The sequence below is a fragment of the Embiotoca jacksoni genome, unplaced genomic scaffold (assembly GCF_022577435.1).
Source record: "Embiotoca jacksoni isolate LCO1_2020_lvr unplaced genomic scaffold, fEmbJac1.0.p SCAF_25, whole genome shotgun sequence".
NCBI classification, from domain to species: domain Eukaryota; kingdom Metazoa; phylum Chordata; class Actinopteri; family Embiotocidae; genus Embiotoca; species Embiotoca jacksoni.
In genome coordinates, this window is record NW_027185376.1 from 1648352 (window position 1) to 1666763 (window position 18412).

General features: G+C 41.9%; 2 protein-coding genes across 8 annotated transcripts in view; one reads left to right on the top strand and one right to left on the bottom strand.

Annotated features, from left to right (window-relative positions):
- rbm33a (RNA binding motif protein 33a) overlaps positions 1–6993 on the top strand; it is a 30023-nt gene extending 23030 nt beyond the window's left edge. For all 7 annotated transcript variants that reach the window (XM_069159518.1, XM_069159524.1, XM_069159521.1 and 4 more), the window contains one exon: positions 885–6993. In XM_069159518.1, the coding sequence (XP_069015619.1) occupies positions 885–933 (49 nt within the window). In that variant the 3' untranslated portion in view covers positions 934–6993. The remainder of the gene's footprint in view (positions 1–884) is intronic.
- Positions 6994–9461: 2468 nt separating this feature from the next.
- Positions 9462–17998, bottom strand: shha (sonic hedgehog signaling molecule a). The gene is made up of 3 exons (XM_069159526.1): positions 17472–17998; positions 13291–13552; positions 9462–11271 (listed from the first exon to the last, which is right to left on the bottom strand). Exons 1-3 carry the CDS (start codon positions 17769–17771, stop codon positions 10586–10588), a joined length of 1248 nt encoding a protein of 415 aa, XP_069015627.1. The 5' UTR covers positions 17772–17998; the 3' UTR covers positions 9462–10585.
- Positions 17999–18412: the final 414 nt, after the last annotated feature.

The following is an 18412-nucleotide window of genomic DNA, read 5'->3' on the forward strand; positions in this document are numbered from 1 at the left end:
TGGAACCGGCCTCCGCATCCATTACCCGCATAACGCCACGACGTCCCAATCGCTTGACAGCACACCACACGAGAAAAGAAAACAGAACAAACCTTTTCTGATACTTTGACCTAATCAAATCATCTGGGTTGTTTTTTTGTTTTTTTTAATCACAGCAAATGTCTGCATCGTCTCCCAACATAGGGCTGACGTTACATCCCACATCGTATGAAAAACAAACACAACACGCTGTATTGGCGAGATATCCCGATAGCCGAGGGGTTAGTGCCCACGTCTCCAGGTGGTTGTCCCCGTTTCAGGTCCCAGACCACAGCTGCACGTCATTCCCCTGCTCTCGCTGCCGTTATTTCCCCTCAGTCTCCACCGCCACTATCAAAAATAAAGACATCGAACTCTCCCCAAAATAATCTTGAAAAGATAAACGATGCATTTACTTTTTGTAAACCACGATTCAAAAGTCGTGGTCATAAGATGTACGACACTCGGGTGAATAAAACGGTGACATTGTTATGCACAAATCACATTCTTTCAAATTACTAAACCCGAGTATGACAAGTTTTCCAGCACCATACAGTCAGATACATATAAAAGCGTACCATTTCCATGAAAGATACGTCTTTATTGTCTTTATATAAAAGACTAATATGAAAACAATCTGCATGTATTTTCATATCAAAAATGACAGAAGCTCTGGATACTGCAGACTGTTCTGGAAAACAACATTTAACGTGCATGAGGAGCCCGTTATAATGCCAAAAATCACCTTTTACATTTTTTTTTTTTTGCCAATGTCACGTTCTTGGATATTATCTGCTGTACAGTGTTGCGATCGGTCGTGTCTTCAGCCCTCGCTGATCCCAACACTTATCACAATTACCACACAGGCACATGATTGATTTGTCCCACATTGACGTGTCGCTGATTGATGGATGAGGAGCACAATAGAGCCGGGGAGTCCTGTCACGAGAAGCCGCTCTCTCCCGACGAGGGAGCCTCTCCTGCACAGCTCCAACTCCCCCCACCACGCCCCCGCCCGGTCTGGGGATATTTCCGCATCCCTTCGTGGGTCACTGACATTCAGCGTGTCTGCACAGAAGCGTCGTTCATCATTCATCTCCAAACAACTCGGGAGCGGTGAACACAAAGACCTTGGCCGCCCGCGAGCATGCCTGCGTTTTGACTCGGCCTACCAAATGTTTGTAGTTCTAAAATGGCACTAGAGAGACACTGGACAGTTAATCCTACTTCAACGTAGTTTGTGAAGAAGTTTTTTTTGTTTTTGTTTGTTGTTGTTGGTTTTTTTGTTTGTTTTTTGCATCTTACATGGACACTAAGTAGAACTTAACATGGGATAATGGTTGCTCTCCTCCTCGGTAAGGTTCAAAACAACAAATGAAAAAGAGCACCTGAACATTGTAATTCGGAAGCGACAACATCAGTATTTTTTTTATTTTTTTTTATTTATTTATTTTTTTTTTAAATATTATTTGTAGGTCGGTGTTTGGGTTTCATGCAGGGAACAATTGTGGCTGAAGGTGTCGAGCCGGTTCATATGGGCTCTTCATTAGCAGTGTTTCTCCCTCTCTGTAGATGGCAGTATTTTATCACTAATGGTGCTTCAGTCTTTCTAACCAAAGATGGTTTTTCTTGTAGGGTCTCCAGTTATTTGGTCGATGGCACTACCTAGTGGGCATCTTGCGTACAGGCACGGAGGTGACCTGGATGCTACGATATAACATTTGACACATCGCAGTGACCCGGTACCCGATTGGAATACGTTTAAGGCTGATCCTTTTGTTTTGTTTTTTCTAAGCTCCCAGTGGTTTGAGGAATTGTAAATGTCGTGACTCTTTAGTAGATTTTCTGGTGCTGATCATTTTCAGTGCTGCTTCCCAGATAGATGGTTCAGATCTCTCACTTAACTTAGTCTTTGGTCATTTGGCATTGCTCCCTGCTCTGAATGGTACTCGGTCTTTTAACTGTTAACTGGAATGCGTTTTGGAATATCTTTCATGCCTTTTGATGTATATTTTAGTTGTATGTCTGATTGTGGAAGAGTTGCATTTAGGTTTTTGGTCTGTGCTTGAATGTGCTTTCGAGGGAATGCATTTGGAGAGATTTTTTTTTTTAATGATTTGATACTTAGCCGTATATTGTTTAGAATTTGTCACATTTGGTAGATTGGAAAGAATTGCTTTCAATTCTTTGTATGATAAACTGTGAAGTTCATCCAGGATCCATTCCTTTGTCTTCTCTGGAATTGGAATAATTGACATTTCTAGTATAGTCGGCTTTTAGTTTGGTGTCTACATGGAGTTGAGTTGGTGTAACCTGGAATCGCTCTTTGAACAATTTTCCCCTCACGTGGAGCATTTCGTTTTGATACAAGAAAAGAAAAAGAAATTCATCACAAAACTTTGCCTTACATATTGAATTCCCCTCGTTATAAAACAAATGCATAGTCCTAAAAATACTGATGCGTGATTGTGGCGGAGGCTTTTTCTCAAAGATGTTTGAGACATTGTAAGTACCTACACTTGTACACAGCCGACTGCAACACTTCATTTTAATATTCGCTTCGCATTCGCTCTTGTTTGGGGGGGGGCGCTACTACATCACTGGAAGCCTCCAAATACGAAATGATTTCTCCGTCTGGGTTTCAGGTTGATATCAGAAAACAACATCACTAAGTAAAATATAATTATCAGTTTTACGGCATAATTATCAGGCCCCTTTCCCGTTACTCTGAAATTTTAATGATTTTTTTTTGTTTTGTTTTGTTTACTTCATCACGCAACATTTGTCTGGGATAAAGTTTTGTGCAAAACAAAAAATACTTCTGACATTGTTTATCCACGTTACTAATAACTGAAGCGCTGTAGTGAATTTTTTTGTGTAGATTATCCAACAGAATGTGACACAAGTTGAGGGGGCAACCATTATCTGTGTAGTGATCATGTACATAAGTAGGCTTTCAATATTTATCTTGTTCAATTCTTTGGAGTTACTGTTTACTCATGTTGTATCAAGCTAAACATTTTTATATGTATGAATATGCTGATGTGTCCAGACATAAATCATTTTACAAGTAAACCTTTCTATTTTAGAGCCAAAATGAGGAATGACTGGACCACATTTCTGTTTATAACACGAGAAATTTGAAGGGAAAACAAACACAAAAAAAAAAATAAAAACATGGCCAATATACCGTGAACATGCAGGTATGTGAAGCCGGTTCAACTTTAGCCCAAAGACGTGTGGTTTTGTGTGACGTCCATGTGTCTGGTGCCTTTTAAGATAAAGCTTCGTGTTTTTTTAATAATTTTGTACTTTATGCTTTGTGTAAGTTCTGGGAGATTCACCTCGCGTCATATCGTATACACTTACGATACCTACCTTGGGATTACATTATTTTTGAATTATTTGTGCATTTTGAAGGTTTTTTTTTTTTAAATTATAGCAATAATATGGCAAGAAATACTACCTCATAAAGATTAAGGGGAATGCCACTGAATTTTGGCACTTAATTTACTTGCTTTAAAGTGAGACACGAGAGACTTTTTTTGGCCTGCAAATTTAACTGTGATGTCATTCTAATGTGTCGCTCCATGAATTGAGAAAGATGCTAATAATCTTTAGATGGTACATAACTTCACGGGGGAATGTCTTTTTGAGCTACAGCGACCTGTGTTTCTTAGGGAAAAAAAACAATTTGAGGATAACGTTTTTAAATCTACAGTCCTTTTATTTACTGTCAGAAAATCTACCCGTGGACACACATCTGGATGACATCACATGTTCGGCTCTCTAATTTTGCAATACAAGAAATAGCGGTTCATATTCCCAAACACTCATTGGCGTCTGTCTTTTCGGCATGTATGAATCACATTCAGAAATTTTGTGGTATTTCCCTTTTTAATTAGCCATTATTTGAGATAAGTCGCGTCCACAAACAAAGTTTTAAAATAAGCTGCACATATGGGATTCTTGCCGGTCAAGGTCACTAGTTTATCATCATGCTATAAGTAGTATTGGGGAAAATGGGGTTTCTGAAAGTGTCCCTTGAAGTTCCTTCTTCTTGTTAACCCTGAGGTTAAGTGGTTTTAAGTATTTTTGTATTTTGCACATCTGTTTCTAAACTGACTTCTTTATGTTCATTTTGTTTTGAGTTGTTGGGCTGTTGTTGAGGATTTTGTTCTCTTGACATTATGTATTTACTGTCTTTGATGTTGTGGGTTACACTTGAGTTTTAGTGTTATGGTAAATCCTGTGGATTTGGAGAAGTATCTGCAATGCCAGTCCTAGTGATATAAATATATAAGACGTCAGGTCTTGTAATACCAGAACAGATTCATATTGAATCTATTTGTACCTTAATTTAAAGAGATTTTCGCATATATTTACTGTGAACTTTCAGACATGAAGTCATTTTCACAGGAAAATGATTCTGGTTCTGCCTGATTTAAAGAAGCCTATTTAACTTGTAGCCCGTTTTTCTAATTACACCACTTCACACGGTTGCAGTAGGGTCTTTTAGGTATTTTGAAACAGACGGCCTTGTCTGTCAGATGTCTTCTGCTTGCATAAGAGACCTTCATTTTGACTAATCTTTGGGTCTTTGGGTCAAATATACAGCACTAGCTGGATTGGTTTCTGTACAACACTAACGTACAACTTTTTTTTTTCAACAGGTTCATTTGGTGATTAAAGGACGCCGAGATTTTGCAGATTGGCTGAAATAATAATTTCATTTCTTTTCTTTTTTTCAGGTCAAATTCAGTCCAACAGAGCAGTGCCAATGTGATTGATACTCCTGAAAGCAAATGAAGTGACCATACCAAAGGTTTAGTATGTTTTAGTCAATCAATTGAGTGGGTTATAAATGGGTTCGAATTTGCTGCCGACCATTCGGCACATGATGCCTTTTTAGTTACATTTTCCAACTTCAAAGCAGCTGTTTGGATTACCAACGTTGCCCGTGTTATAAAACTTGTGCGACATTAGTAATCTATTACACTTAACTCTTGGTTGGTTTTACTTTTGTATTTATGTTCTCTTATTTCATGATTCATTTGACGGTTATTGTACATTCATACGCAAAAGCCCAACACCTGAAGTTAGAGTTGGGCTGCTTATTGATAATGTGCTAAAAGAAACTCCAGTATACGCCTCTAATGAATTGATCTAAGGCCTTTTTCAAAAACATCACGTACCTGATTACTTCAAGACTTTTCTGTCCTGCTGGTGGAAAAAATAATTATGGTGCTGCACATTACAAAATGTTTTGTAATCAGGTTTTCTTAAAGTACTTCTTAACAACCGAGATATACAATATAATCTCCTGTTTTTGTCTTTTTGTTTCAAAAAAAATAGCTGTTGCTTTTTCAAGTTTATTTTGCTCTACACCAGATGTAAAGACGGCATTAAAGGTCCCATATTGTACAAGTTCAAATTTCTTTTTTTTTTTTTTTAAATTGTAAAGCAGGTCTAGGTTCTATATGATTTGCTGTGATAGTGTCAAAAGTGTTCAGTCCACTCAGAAATGCAGACGGACCATTTTCACCAACTGTGCTGTTTGGGGTATAGACGTATGACGTGAGCTTAGGTTTTGTGACATCACAAAACTCGTGTTACATGTCTGCCCTCAGCGCGGCTCATTGTCCAATTTGGAAGAAAACGCCACACAGTCATTCCGTCCCCGTGTCGCTCGGAGCGTTAGCCAATCAGCAGAGAGGGTCGTTGATATCGGTGCACCTTTTTAAAACACGGACGCCACACAACCTGATCTCGGTGGAGCCCCGGAGAGAAGATTTAAAACTTATCGAGACAGATTTTGGTACGGAAAACCATAAAAAAAAAAATATCCCGTTTTCATAACATACAACACTAGAAAAGCATGTAATGTGGGACCTTTAACTGTTGGACAATGACCCTTTGACTGGTGCAATCATTAACGTAAAAGTCTTTTTAAAAGGGGTTGAGATGAAGCATACAAAACCGCTGGTATGGTCCAACACTTGTGGTGCTCCTGGTTTTAACCCTGCTGGGCTGTTTGAGGGTTGTAGCCGCACGCACGTTTTTGTTTTGCGTCGTGTTGCATTTTGATTTGTCTGGGAAAACACCTGACGTGACTCCTCGTCATCAAAACGGTGTCTTCTCGAATTAACACGTGTATTGTTTTTTTTTTTTTTTGTTAACAGCGTGCTGGTGAGAGGAGCCGTGACGCTGCTATATTACTTATTCTGCCTTAACCAATTCTCTAAACACCTTCAGGTTCTTTTACAGGTATGCAGTCTCCGGGCTTTGAAGATTTTACTTGAACTCACTTCCCTCACTCAGTAGTTGTTGCTGCATCGGACATTTCCTTCCATTACTGCCTTTCCTGCCATCACTCCTTCTTCCCGACTTGCGATACGTTTGACCGTTGCTCGTCTTTCTCCTTGATGCTGCCGTTGTTGAATGAACTTAAATAACTTCCATATATCAAGCAGGGTGGCCTGCCTGGATTACCATTGTTTGTTAGCCCAGTGGATGGAGGTTTCCACCTCTGTGACGACAGCCGGGTTCACAGAGCAGACACGTAACTCTAAAGCAAGCCGCTTTATGGCTTTCACTGCACCAAAGGTCATCCCAGCTTCTTGACATTCATTGTTTGGTCGGTCGGATTTTCAAAAAGACACTACACTGGTTTCCTCATCCCGAACTGTACGGTGCACCCGAACACTGACTGAAAGTCCAACCTCTCGAGTTTTGACAAAGCATCTCGTGTGTTTTACACCCTTCACACTGACGTCTCCTGTCAAGTAATCGTGTCTCGTGTTGGATTATTCTGAAATCATTGTGAAATTTGGTCTGATGCTGTAAATCATGTGATTTTTTTTTTTTTTTCTAAAATGACGAGAAGAGTCAAAAAGCTTTTGAATATTTTTATAAGAACGGAATGTGATCATTTGATACCAGAAACTTGTCAAATAAACTTTTTGATGCACAGAGTCCCATTTATGTGTTTTTATTTTGTAACTGAGTGGCTTACACTGTCGTTGTTTTTTTTGGTTCAAAACTCCCGTCGGATCAAAACGAGTAAAGTCCTGTAGCCAAAGGTAGCTCTCTAGACTGGAATGAGTCCCAACTGTTGGTGGACTGGTGATGCGTTTAAATGAACCGAGGTTGGCTTGTGCCCCGTCATCACCGGTCGAATTTTGGCGGTCAGAAGTTCAGAGTCGATTTCTCCTACAAAACCTCTCGGATCGTTTTATTGAAACCTGAAAAGGTGAAAAATATTCAGATGAAATCAACAGAGCAATATTTTTTTCTTGTAACCAAACTTCTTTAAGGGGCTCTAGACACCCAAGCGGGGAACCACCAATCTCAACAATGTCATCTAAAACCCGCAAAGGTTTCAAATACAGCTCTGTGGATGTACAATGAATTTCTCATAATACTGCATATATATATATATATATATAATTCTCAAACCAGCCATTTTAAGACCGGAGCAAACTTTCTTGTTGGGTGAACAAGTATTGTTGTTTGAATGTGCTGCCTAAATGACGTGCATGGAAATAGGCGACTAATACACCGGATGCCATGTTATAGGGAACAAAGTACAGGGGATGGGGGTACAAAAATGTTGAAGCATATGATTGTGTTTCTTTTAAATAGGACTTTTCATAATAGTAATGAAGAGAAAAGGAAGTGACATCATGCCCACGTTAGCATTCACTGCCGTGAACTCGTACCACCTGATTCAGATTTAAAGGGGTTGTAATTTTCTTACGCCGTGACTTCAGATGCCACCCCCACCACCCCGACTCTTTCACTCTTAATTTACCGGCTTCACGTCGAGCGCTCCGCCGGCCGCCGCCGCGGAGGAGTCCCGCGCTGCCTGGAGAGAACGAGCTCCGCCGTTTTTTTTTTTTTTTTGCGGAACTTCTCTTTAGAAAACGGGGAGTTTTGTTTTCCAGAATGCCAGACCGCTCATGTTTGCAAATGTCAACATTTGTAAAAGCCGTTGTTGAGCTCCAGCAGACTTGAGGGCCCCCGGAGGGATTAGAGGAGGCTCTGTTTACCTGCTCTGAGGAATGCTGCCCTGCGCCGACGCTTTTGTATCTGACGTGGGGAGGGGGGGGGAGGACGGGGGACCCAAGGTCACAGCGCCGGGAGAGATGGACCGCTTTGTCCCTCCCTCGAGTTTCCGCCTCACAATATCAACAACAAAACACAATGTGTGGAGAAGAAAATGGAATTCCTGCTCGTGTTGCAACAGTGTTCAGAAACTCGGGTTGAATGGCTCCTTTTACCTTTTTGGTAAGTCCAAGTGACGGGTGGCTTTTTATCCTTTTTTTATGGTTGTAACTGTAAAACTAATCATTTTCCGCTACTACTTTTTTTTATTTTCATATATTTCAGAACTCTAATTCTGCCTTTCCGCAGACCCTCTATAGTCGAACTTAAATCCCTACAAACAACCGAAGTAAGAGGCACTAGTTTGTTTTAAAGCGTGTTTAATCTATCACTATACTCATTTACTTAGTGGTTAACTTATATTTGGCATCCGTTTCTTCTTTCTTTCCAGAGTTGAGTCAATTTTCCTGTAAAGTAGTTCCAGAAGCGACTACCCCCCCCCCCCCCCCCCCCCCCCCATCTCCATCTTTTCTCACAGCGTTTCTAATCGGCGGTACCGACGTTTGACCACGCGGTGTCGCTCTTGCATCGCGTAATAACATCCGAGCTCTTTGACGAAAACTAATGCTGTAATCAATTTGACAAAAGACGTGTAGCCCTAATACCACAGCACTCCTCCAGAGGACAAAACTACATCACTAAGAGCTCACTATTAAGTGCTACATGCTCACTGTAAGTCTCTATGAAAATACTGGAGGATTATAGTGATTTGTGAGGACTAACGAAGCTCTCGATTTGGACTACAATGTATTTCTTTATTTGGACCGGGCTGTCAGTCAACTGATGGAGCAATCTGACCTCAACCAGCAGACACCGAGGAGCAGACTTGGGGCCAACAAACACACTTCTGTTTAATTTGTCTGCAACTTAGAAGTTATTTGCGGAGGGCAGACCTCGTTAAATTTGACATGGGCTCTCAACATTTCGCAAGCACGCAAAAGGTAGTTCAAAGCGCAATATTCTCCGTTTTTATAAGCCTCCAAACAAGGCGAAATTGTCTGCTAGCCCTTCAATTCAATTACCATGTAAAGCAGTCGTTATATATTAATTATAACTACCCCCCCCCCCCCAAAAAAAAAAAAAATACAACAACAAAAAAAACAGATCCTCTTATAAAAAGTATTTGTACCAAAAGGGAAATCTCAACATACGTCTCGCTGATGTATTTATTTAACTAATTTAAGACTTTAATTTGGTCAGAAAACGTCTCGTAAAGTCTTCAAAATGTTGCTCTTCGTGTTTGCTGTGGAGCTCGTTTAACAAAGACATGTAACAACTGCAAGTTTGAAGATTTTCTTTATCTCATTTTGTAATAAACATATAAATAATAAACTCTAGACATTTTTGACACATCGCCCTGTTATGAAAGTTAACTGGTATGGTCTGGCTATATATAGACTATCCAAACTGTGCATCTGCCGCATGGTCATTTCTATAAAACTATTTCCCTATTACAAAATATGAAAAGAAAAATAACATTTTAGTACATTTACAGGAGTTACTTATTAATTTATTTAACGAAACTGTTTCAGTACTACTTTAACTGTTACTGAATTGTCAGAATCTGCATTTCATATTTTTTTCTCAGAAGAAAACAGAAAAATAGAAACACACACACAAAAAAAAGCAGAGAATGCAGACATGAGGCAGAATATCTGTCCCTCTCCGACGAACAGTTTACAAAATAATAAAGTTCTTAATAAACCAAGCAGTACAAGATTTTCCAATACTTTCCCAACTACTGTATTTAAATTAAAATATATTCTCATATCTTACACTATTTCAAATAACGAAATGTGATTCGGTAGCGATCTGTCAAAATCTAATTTACAATTCTGTGTATAAAAATATAATTTATGGAACCCCGCGAAGTTTGTTCTCCCCAAAATATAACAGTCAGTTGCACATATATGCACATATGAACATTACAACCTGTCAACGTTAGCTCCGTTCTACATGATCTTCTTTCTCTTTGACGTATTTTTTGTTTTTCATTTTCTCGTTTTTTTTTTTCTTCATTTTTTTTTCAGTCTTTTTTTTTTTTTTTTTTTTTCAGTCTTTTTTTTTTTTTTTTTTTTTTTTTTGCATTTGAGATATACAAAAATAGATTATGCACAATTTGCTGCCCACGCCGTTTCAGAATCCATTTCTGTGGCAGCAGCAGAGTTCACATGAGAATAAATTATTCAAAGAGAAACTTTTTAAGGCTCCATTCATTCTTTGAAAGGGGACACATCTTGGAAAAGTCACTGAAATAAATATCCCAACTCCGCTGGGGCCTTTGTCTTGTTTGTCTGTTTGTTCGTTTTTTTAATTATTATTATTATTTTTTTTTTTTTACTCTACTGAATAGTTCGTGTGTCCTACATTTAAGTCTCGTTCTGCTCCTGTAGTAGAAGTTTCAACTTGGGTATACTGACATCCCAAGTGGATGGATCGAGTGGCTGTCCAAGAGCCATGTCCCTAATTGATAAAGGATTTTGGAGTACCAGTGCACTCCGTCGTTCTGCGCACAGACTCGAGGCTGGGAACTGAAAAGCAACGAGGACACCCAGTGGGCGAGCCTGACAGGTGCCAGGGCCCAGTGCGCCAGGTCGTGGTCTTCGATCACTGCGTAACAGGACGCAAGGACGTGGTCCACCACGACGGTCCCCTGCACGGTCACCGGCGCAAAGGAGCCCTCGTGCTTCTGCGTGTAAATCCGTTTTACGGTCACAGGCGCGAGTCGACCTCGCCCGGCGTCAAACACGAACACTTTTTGTCCGGATTGGACTTGGCTGGCGAAAATTGCCGACATCCTCTCCCCTGCCTCCGTGGAGTTGTCTCGGTCCACGAAGAGGAGATGCGCGGCGGTGAGGGTTATTTTCTGGCCCGAGTCGGTTTCGATCACGTAGAAGAGCCTCCTGGTCGTCGAGTCTCGGTCTATGAACATGATGAACTCGGTGTAAATCGGGTTTCCGTCGTCATCTGCTGCCAGGACCCTGTCCCCGGCCTGGAGATCTTTGACCGCCTTCTGGGTACCATCCTGAAGGGTGACCGTGGAGGCGCCTGGGAAGCAGCCGCCTGACTTTGCTGCCACTGAGTTTTCTGTTAAAATAAAAGATTGGGATGTTAAAAGTGCAATCTCACCAAATATGCACAGTTTATGTGCCATCAGAATTTTATTTCGTAAAATGTCCCAAAACGACAATCTTTAAACACTTTTGGGACTTTAGAAAAAAAAAACATCACAGGTGCTCTGAGCCTTTACAGTTCAGGACCGCCGCCCCTTTCAAAGGCCCATTCAGAAAACCTCCTCTTTTTTTCTCTCTCTCTCTCTTATTTGTATTTTTCCTGCCTCCACACATCATGGTGGGCCATATGCATTTTGCATAATGATGCCTGTCGGCTCCTTCGTGCCAGATGCGTATTGGCTTGGCCCACGTTGTCTGAGACGAGAAAACTCAAAGCCTTGGCTCATCTATTCTTAATTAAAAAACCCAATAAAGAGCAGGCATTGTTATTCTAAATCAGCTTGTGGATCGAGCCACTCTCGGTAAAGAACACTTACGCCTTTCCCAGCTACTCTTCCCATATTTACTCAGGTGCAGAAACCTCTATGTGACAATTCACACAAATAGGCGACTCACAACTACTATTTACCCAGTGGAGCCACTTTTCCAAGCCTCTCGAGTTGTAGATTTGAATTTAAATGAGGGCCCGGACTCTTAAATGCTTTCTGTTGTGCAACATCAATGTCCCCCCTGTCTACCACCTCTCCCCGCTTTGTTGTCAGTCTTGATGACAATAATTTTGGCCTTGGTGGAGCTCTTCACATACCAGTCTCTAGGATCACACTGTCCAGCACACAGAAAAGGGGGTTTCCTACTCAGAATTTGGGGGCTTTTAATCTTCTTTTAAGATTCCCGAGCATGAAATAAGGTGACAACTGAAAACCAGATTTACCCCGACCAATTCAACATTGTTCAGCCAAATCCTTTTGGTAAAGTCGCATGACCCCTAATGACACGTCGGCCTGGCCCATACTGTGATCTCAAAAAGTGTGTGTTGAATGATAAATAAGGGATTTATCAATAAAGTCTGAGCTGAGAAAAGCGCCATGGTTCATCAATCAGCATGAAGAAATATTTTCTAAGCGCAAAAGGTGTCCTGTAGCGAAGGTAGATTATTTTTAGCCAAAATTTACCCCCCCAAAAAGTTCTTAAAATGCAATTGTTTTATATTGAAGCTAAGACAAAAAAAAAAGAAAGGAAAAGAGGGTTTTATAAGGAATACTCTGTCGACGTTCTCCTAAATGACCAAATTAAAAATGTTACCTTATTCAAAACCCGATCGAGCAGCGATTATTTTAGTTGTTTCAATGCAAAAATGTAGAGAATGAAAAGATTTGCTTTTCTAGGTCACACTGAGAAGCCTTCCTTGTTAGATTGTGGTCGTGGTTCCCACCAGGAGACAGTGTGGGGCGATGTAAGATCGAGAAATAAGCTGCATGAAAAATGCTCATTACGCCACAGGCTGGGATGTGGCCATGCATCATTCACAGAAATATCTCTTTACAATTTCGTAAAACAATCGTTGTAAAATGAACGCTTAGACTGAAACATTTGGTCTCCGTATACTTCAATTACAACACCAGATAATTATTGAGTACGCGTTCTGGTTATTAATCATGAGAAGATTCATTTTTGATCATTAAATTGAGCTATAGTTTTGCAGCATAGACTAATTAACAGCTATTAAGACATATTGTTTCATATTTTGTGTCTTCTCGGTGCCTCGTGTTGCGGCTGATTGGTCACTGCAGTTAGGTGTTTTTTTTTTGGACACTTGAATAACTCTTTTCTCCTTTTGGACTCGTAATAAATTTAGTTCGTTTCACCAAATCTCCTCCAAACTGTTTTGAATGTAACTTTTCCAGCAGATAAAGCAGGACTGCCGCTTCCCTGAGCTGCACCTGCTGCAACGAGCGATTACAATCACATCTGATGGAAAACGCGCGCTGATGATAGATTTGGTTATTTTTCTCCTACAGCCAGATGCGCAGTGCGCATGACAGATTATCAGTGGGCGCAATGAAGTTGTGTTCCTGTCACCCCGGAGCCATACCTGCTTTCACAGAGCAGTGGATGTGGGCTTTAGATTCATAATAGACCCAGTCAAATCCGGCTTCCACCGCCAGCCTGGACAGAGTGCCGTATTTGCTTTTGTCTCTGTCTGAGGTGGTGATGTCCACGGCCCTGCCCTCGTAGTGAAGAGACTCTTCGAAGTGGTGTCCGTCCTCGTCCCAGCCCTCGGTGACCCGCAGCTTCACCCCGGGCCACTGGTTCATCACTGAGATGGCCAGCGAGTTCAGCTTGTCTTTACATCTCTGCGGGAAGGAGAAAGGGATCAATGAATCACCTGTGCTGTCACTGTGTGGACCACGGGTCGCATTTCAGCTTTTAAGAGGCGTCGGGACAAATAGAAACGGATAACTGTCCGAAAGCAGCATCCTTAAGATCGCATGCGCCACACATTCACCTTCTTCCCCCGAGAAATACACCTTCCCCACAGATTCCTTTCATGTTTGCATGCTCCCTGCAATTATATAATTACCTAATAACAATTCAAGATGACATTTGGACTCACTGATGCCTGCCCACAACTCTCCATCCCCACCTGACGCCCCTGATGCCTCCCAGCTGAGGTGAAACCCTGGAACTGAACTGCAGCTCTGATCCTCAATGTGAGCTTGCATTTCTCAGTGTGAGCAGCAGCGTCAGAGGGCACATCTCGGATAAGAAAGCTGCTGATGAAATATTGATAAGGCACTGCATTCGCTTCACTGGCCTATAACATATGGGTCTTTGGTCTCAGAATGGCGCAAGCAGCGTCCCTTTCTCCCCAAAAGTATTGCATTAAAAACGACATTAATACATTATAAATTTATGAGGTTTTATTAGGTAATGAAATGGCCCAGTCCTTTGTTGGTTGCAACTCTGTTTTCTTTAAGTAAATTATTGATATGCAGATGATATGAAGATGATCTGCTTCCTTTAAAATATCAGGAGTTTGTCTTACAAATAAATCGTCGCACCCCAAACCTCTCTGCGCTCTCAATGAAGATGCTTGGCCTTCTCCAAGACAACTATTCTCGACGCCTAACTAATATGTCAAATAAAACATCACAAAGACTCTTTTCAGCCCAACAGCGGAGGGAAACTTTCATTATTCTTCTCCGGCAAAGTCTTGGAAACGTGACATGCCTCCTTAAGTCGAGGTGTTTTGGCTGCTAACTGACAGACTTGTGAAATATCCGAGGATTGGGGGCACAGAGGAGCGTCTATGTGTGACCCACTGTCCTTTTCCCTCATGGACAGCCTGTGGTCTTAAAGCAAGAATGTTCACACAGACCCACAAACTCGTATCAGAGAAAAGAAAGTTCAACATATATCACTCGCTGTTTTATGAGGATATCACACTTGTAGAATGTGTTGAATAAAAAAACCGGCTCCAAAAAAACCTTCAACATACTGAGTGGGATTGTCGGAGTCAAGAGCCGTAAAGCTTAACCTGTTTATTAATTCATTAGGTCGTGTGCCGCAAATCAAGCCAAATTCTGCTCAGCCACCATGAAGCCCAGCAGGGCGCCCCGGACCGGCGCTTTGTGCTCGGGGTAAAGTTGTTCAACAGCCTGCCTCTTAATCTTTTCACAAATGATTTGGTTAGAGGAAACACTTATCAGCTACCTGTCAGTGCAAACAAGCCGCCAGCTCATCTCTTTTCCGACTCGTTTGCACTGTGGGCAGAGACTGCAGGCTCTTAACACTGCTACACTGCAAAAAGAAAATCCACTTAAAAAAAAAACCCACAAAAAAAACCCCCATTTAATCTGGCACTAGATCTTAGTCTTATTTTCTTATGAGTAAAAGTAACATTTGACAGCACTGCTGACTGAGTTCCACTTCTTTAACAAAGGCACACGAAGTATTTTCTTGTATTTTAAGTTATTTTCTTGTCCAACTCCAACTCCATATTCTGCTTCAGTTTTCTGTGGGAATACCTTGAATCTTCATTAGAATCACGCAGATTTTTTGAGACTCCGCAATCTCACGTGCCTCACAAGAAAAAAAAAAAAAATCAACTTTTTTTAAATACAAATGGTACTTTAGGACTGAACAACAAGCTATCTGTTGGCAACTTTGCTGAGTCTTGGGTGCTTGTTCGAGCGCTCCTTCAAGTATATTGTTTTGGCTGGACCTCAGTGAATTGACTGATTAATTCATTTATTGCCCACGTCTAGCAGAGCTACTGCAGGCACGTGCCTTCTTACATGTATGAATACAACATCTGTTTTTGCAAAACGTAAGATAACGGGAGAAGTTCACAGTTTTCGTGCGTAAAACTCCGTGCGTAAAATTAAACTGGATTCACGCATGAAGCCGTGGAACAGCGTAAAGAGCGTTGGCGCAGCGTAAATCCCCATGTGATAGTGCTTATGTCACTTGCAGCTACACTGACTCTCTGTGTGTACGTGCTTTAATTTGATGGCTTTACACTGTCATGTACGATCAGGACAATCTCACCTGTTTTAACTTACTGTGGCCTCCCGCTGACCAAAGGTCCTAAGTTCAAATTGTGTTTCAGGCCCCAGTGAGGGGTGCCTAAAAGCTCTTTCATGTACATTTCACACTTAGTTGCTGTGTTTTTTTGTAAACGCGCGTTTGCCCAATGGGAAAGGGATGACGAACGACCAGCCACGAGGATTTGAAAAAAAATTAAATCTGCAAAAAGAACCCCCACCCCCCAGCTTTAGTGACAAAAGGCCACACGTTGGACATACATAAGCCACAGATGCCCTATATAATCACATTTTCTTCGAGGATCTCCAACCTCATGTGTATGTTTGATTTACCCGCAGTTATTAATGCGGCAGGTAGGGTGTTTCACTGCTGTGGGGTGTTTTTAAGCTTTAATTTAGACAGGTGCTTCTCTATATTTTCATAAATTAATGAAATGGTAAAATGTAAGTATTTGTCCTCTCGCTAAAGATGTGGAAGCCTCAAGAGCTTCGGTGGAGGTCCCTTAATTGAGGAATCACATCCTCGCACAACAGTAATTTCACGATCCTAGTGTATGAGAACCTATAGGTGTATGACAGAGGAGATGTGGGGAGGGCTGAGAGGGACGCCAAGACCGCACGCACAGTGAATATTTTATCGGAGCTCGTGCTCATGCATGCATGGTGCGAGGCACGGGTTCAGGGACTCCCGGCGCGCGCCTGGCTTCATCACCACCAGCACCGCCACCATCACCACCGGCATTTTTATTATTACTGAGCCAATATCACCCAAGCGCTTTTAATAATTCACCAGAATCTGAGTGCTAAAAGTCATGCTGAAGAGACGCAGCATCCTGTAGCCTGGAGAGAAATCAAGGCATCCCTCCGATGTACTGAGAGCCTCGTCTCATCTGCACTGAACGAGCTGTGAGGTTTGATAACTAACTGGCTACATGTGGATGTGGAGTGCTTAAAAAAAAGAAAGAAAGATGTCATCCTTCGTGGAAGTGCATTGTGAACGGCACCATCAGTCCTGTGCGTCTTGCCCCGAGAATTGACCGAGTCCCACCCTTTTCTGAAGTCCTGATAGTGTTCAGAACAGTCTCAAAGAAATGTCACTGCTTTCATGCACAGATGCACACCACGCGAAATGCTAAATTACAGCAGCCTGTGCAAGAAAATGTCTGAGTGAGCCACGCCATGCCTGAATAAGCCCGGCTGTTGGAAGCGGTGCGCATCCCCAGCTTTCTGTGTTCAGGGCTGGAATAAAGAAAGGCGCTTGAACAAGCTGCAATACAAAGCTTAAATAGGCAACACATACTGAAAGTCTTCATGAAATGTGAGGTAAGACGAATGTGCGCCTATAATGCAACAAATAGAGCCTCACGGAGATACAAATATAGATATGAGGAGAGGGGCACATTAATATTTTAAATACACTGTCACAATCATGAAGGCCGAGTGTCCTGACTGTCCGCCTGCACATCACTTCTCCAGCTGGATCTCTATATTCGCTTCAAGCCTGCAGCCTTTGAAAACTCCCTTGCCGGTGCATAAAGCCCATCTGCTTTTACAGTGAAGTTAAAAGGCTCAGTGTGAAGAGTTCAGCAGCGGGTAAAACAGACTTCACTTAAGGTGCGCAATCAGTCTGACAAGGAGGTTATGGCAGTGCGCAGTGATGGTGCGTTAGGAGACGGGCAATAGGGGGAAAAAAAAAAAAAAAAAAAAGGTTGTTCTGTCTCCTTACCTGAGTCATTAGCCTGTCGGCACCGGTGTTCTCCTCATCCTTGAATATGATGTCTGTGTTATAATTGGGAGTCAGTTCTTTAAATCGCTCGGAGTTTCTTGTGATCTTGCCTTCGTATCTGCCGCTTGCCCCGAGGGTCTTCTCCGCCACGTTGGGGATGAACTGCTTGTACGCAAGAGGTGTCAGCTTCTTCGGGTGTCTTCTCCTGCCGTAGCCCCTGCCCGGTCCGCATCCCATCCCAGAGGACACCAAGGACAAGCAGATGAGACCGACCAAAACGATTTTGGTCCAGAGCAGCATTTTTGTCCTTTTAAGATCTCAAACGAGTCACCGCCGCTATCTCTGCCGTCTGCCTCTCCCGGCTCTCGCAATGTCCTTGTCTCCTCTTCTACTTCGCCGTCGCCTGGTCTCTACCGTGGCAGGTGCGGAAATGAACGCCTCAGACAAATGGTAATAACGGGGCACATCGAAGGAGGGTTTTAAAAAAAAAAGTAGTGATGGAATTAAAAAGCCACGGGATCTCTGGTCGAGCTGCAGCCGCTTGTGTGAGGCGACCGATTTTACTGCTTTGTATTATAGCACCGATCTATAGCAGGGGAGGGACTTGATTGGCTCGCCTAGACAAACCCTCCTGATGTTATCCCACAAAAAAAAAATCTTAAAAGATTTCTTCCACCTGAGGGTTAGCCTGTGTTGCGGGGAGGAGGGGCTGTTCCATGGGAAAACATCAATTATAAACCGTCTTTTTTTTTTTTTTTCACCCTCCCGTTTTCCAGCTTCAGAGGAAAGGAAGCACAGACAGGGCAACTTGCACCGTGCTGAGCTCAAATCTGAATCAGTGTAGTTAGGTGAAGTGATTTCAGCGTGTGTGCGCTAATTTAAGTGCGTCTGGGACAACTTTCCGCACAAAATGCGTTTCCCGGGAGAATAAAACTGCTCGT

Bases quoted from the DNA above. Each gene is read 5' to 3' on its own strand.
- shha (XM_069159526.1), bottom strand. From the start codon at position 17,771: ATGCTGCTCTGGACCAAAATCGTTTTGGTCGGTCTCATCTGCTTGTCC. The intron at 13,553-17,471 runs GTAAGGAGACAG...TCCTTCCCGCAG, and splicing joins CCGACAGGCTAATGACTCAG to AGATGTAAAGACAAGCTGAA. The intron at 11,272-13,290 runs GTATGGCTCCGG...TTATTTTAACAG, and splicing joins CCACTGCTCTGTGAAAGCAG to AAAACTCAGTGGCAGCAAAG.